This window comes from Charadrius vociferus, unplaced genomic scaffold, assembly GCF_000708025.1.
Source record: "Charadrius vociferus isolate BGI_N301 unplaced genomic scaffold, ASM70802v2 scaffold613, whole genome shotgun sequence".
NCBI lineage: Eukaryota > Metazoa > Chordata > Aves > Charadriiformes > Charadriidae > Charadrius > Charadrius vociferus.
Genome location: NW_009647757.1, coordinates 499710 through 501224, shown reverse-complemented (window position 1 = coordinate 501224; position 1515 = coordinate 499710). Strand labels below are relative to the sequence as shown.

Genomic DNA, 1515 nt, shown 5'->3' with positions numbered 1-1515 from the left:
GAGGCTGTGCTCTGCCTCCACCCCCCCCACCGCCAGCAGCGTCTCCCGCACGGCGTTGAAGTCCATCCCTTTGGGGGTGCCTGGGGAGGGAGAGCTGTGGGTGCTGGAGGGATTGGGACCACGGCGCCCATGGGTGGCCCCGTGGCCTGGACACCCCCGGTGGGTCCCTACCCTCCATGAGGACGAGGAGGACGTCACGGAGGATGGTCAGCGTCGTCCCCAGCACCAGCGCAGAGAAGAGGAAGGTGCAGATGGGATCCACATACTTGTACTCAGGCTGGAGGGAGTGGAAGAGGGTGAGGTCCCTCCGGTGTCGTCACTCCACCCCAAATCCCCATCGGCACTAGCGGGGAGGGTGCACAGTCCTCTCCATCTCACCCCTGTGCCTGGTCAGGGCTAGCTGAAGCTGCTGTCCCCTAGTGCCCCTCTGTCCCCATGACCACCCAGACCTTAAAGAAGATGATGTAGGATGCGATGAGGACACCAACACTCTGGAGCAGGTCCCCCACAACGTGGACGAAGGCGGCGCGGACGCTGGCATTGGGCTGCTCACCGGCTGCCTCGTGGCTGTGCCCGTGTCCTGTTTGGTGCAGAGCCACCCCCATCCTGCGGGCAGGGCAGCGGTGACATCCCCGGGGGCCACCAGGCATGGGGTGGAGGACACCCAGGGAGGGTGAGAGGTGATCATACGTACACGACATTGACGGCCACGGCGCAGGCAGAGGTGATGAGCATGACGCCACCCTCGATGTTGTAGTCAGCCGAGAGTAGGCGCTGGGCCGCCAGGTAGACCAGGACGCCCGTCACCACCCAGATGGAGAGCACGGAGAGCAGGGCCCCCAGGATCTCTGCGGAGACCCCCCCCAAGCCCCACATTGACATTTCGTCACCGCGCCGAGCCTGAGCACCCTCCCAGTCCCCGGCAACACCAGGGCTCGAGGTGGGCACCCAGCACCCATCCCCGTTCCTCGGTGCCTCCACCCGTGCCCGTGGCACCGGGGTTTTGCCAGGGCTCCCCGTGTTCCCCAGAGCTCCCCAAGGCACCCAGTCCCCATGGAGAGGACACCCTGGGATGCTCCGGGTGCTCCCTGGGGACCCCGGGAGCCGGATGGCAGCCCTGGGAGTGGTGCCACCTCGTTACCTGCCCGGTGCCAGCCGAAATTCATGGTTTTGGTGGGGGGGCGTGAGGACACCCAGAGCGCAAAGAGGCTGATCATGATGCTGGCGAAGTCCGTCAGGAGGTGGGCTGCGTCCGTCAGGATGGCCAGGCTGTGCGCCAAGTACCCGCCTGCGGAGAGGGGACAGCAGGGACATCGGGGTGGCATTGGGGGGGAGGGGATCCCTCCCCCCAGCCCAGACACAGACCAGGTCACCCCATGCCACAGTGAGGGCCCCATTGGGCGCTGAAAAGCAATGGGGAGCCCTGCCCGTACCCCATGGGCAGCCACTTGGGGTGGCCCTTGGGGACCGTCCCAGCCGGACCCTGCACCGCCACTCACCCACGGCTTCCCCCCC

General features: G+C 66.7%; 1 protein-coding gene across 1 annotated transcript in view; it reads right to left on the bottom strand.

The window, feature by feature from the left end:
- TRIM63 (tripartite motif containing 63, E3 ubiquitin protein ligase) overlaps positions 1 to 1515 on the bottom strand; it is a 7407-nt gene that overhangs the window by 948 nt on the left and 4944 nt on the right. Inside the window, exons 9-13 of the mRNA XM_009882229.1 lie at positions 1142 to 1288; positions 695 to 848; positions 450 to 606; positions 172 to 277; positions 31 to 80 (exon numbers count right to left, since the gene is read on the bottom strand). Of these exons, the coding sequence (XP_009880531.1) occupies positions 31 to 80; positions 172 to 277; positions 450 to 606; positions 695 to 848; positions 1142 to 1288 (614 nt within the window). The remainder of the gene's footprint in view (positions 1 to 30; positions 81 to 171; positions 278 to 449; positions 607 to 694; positions 849 to 1141; positions 1289 to 1515) is intronic.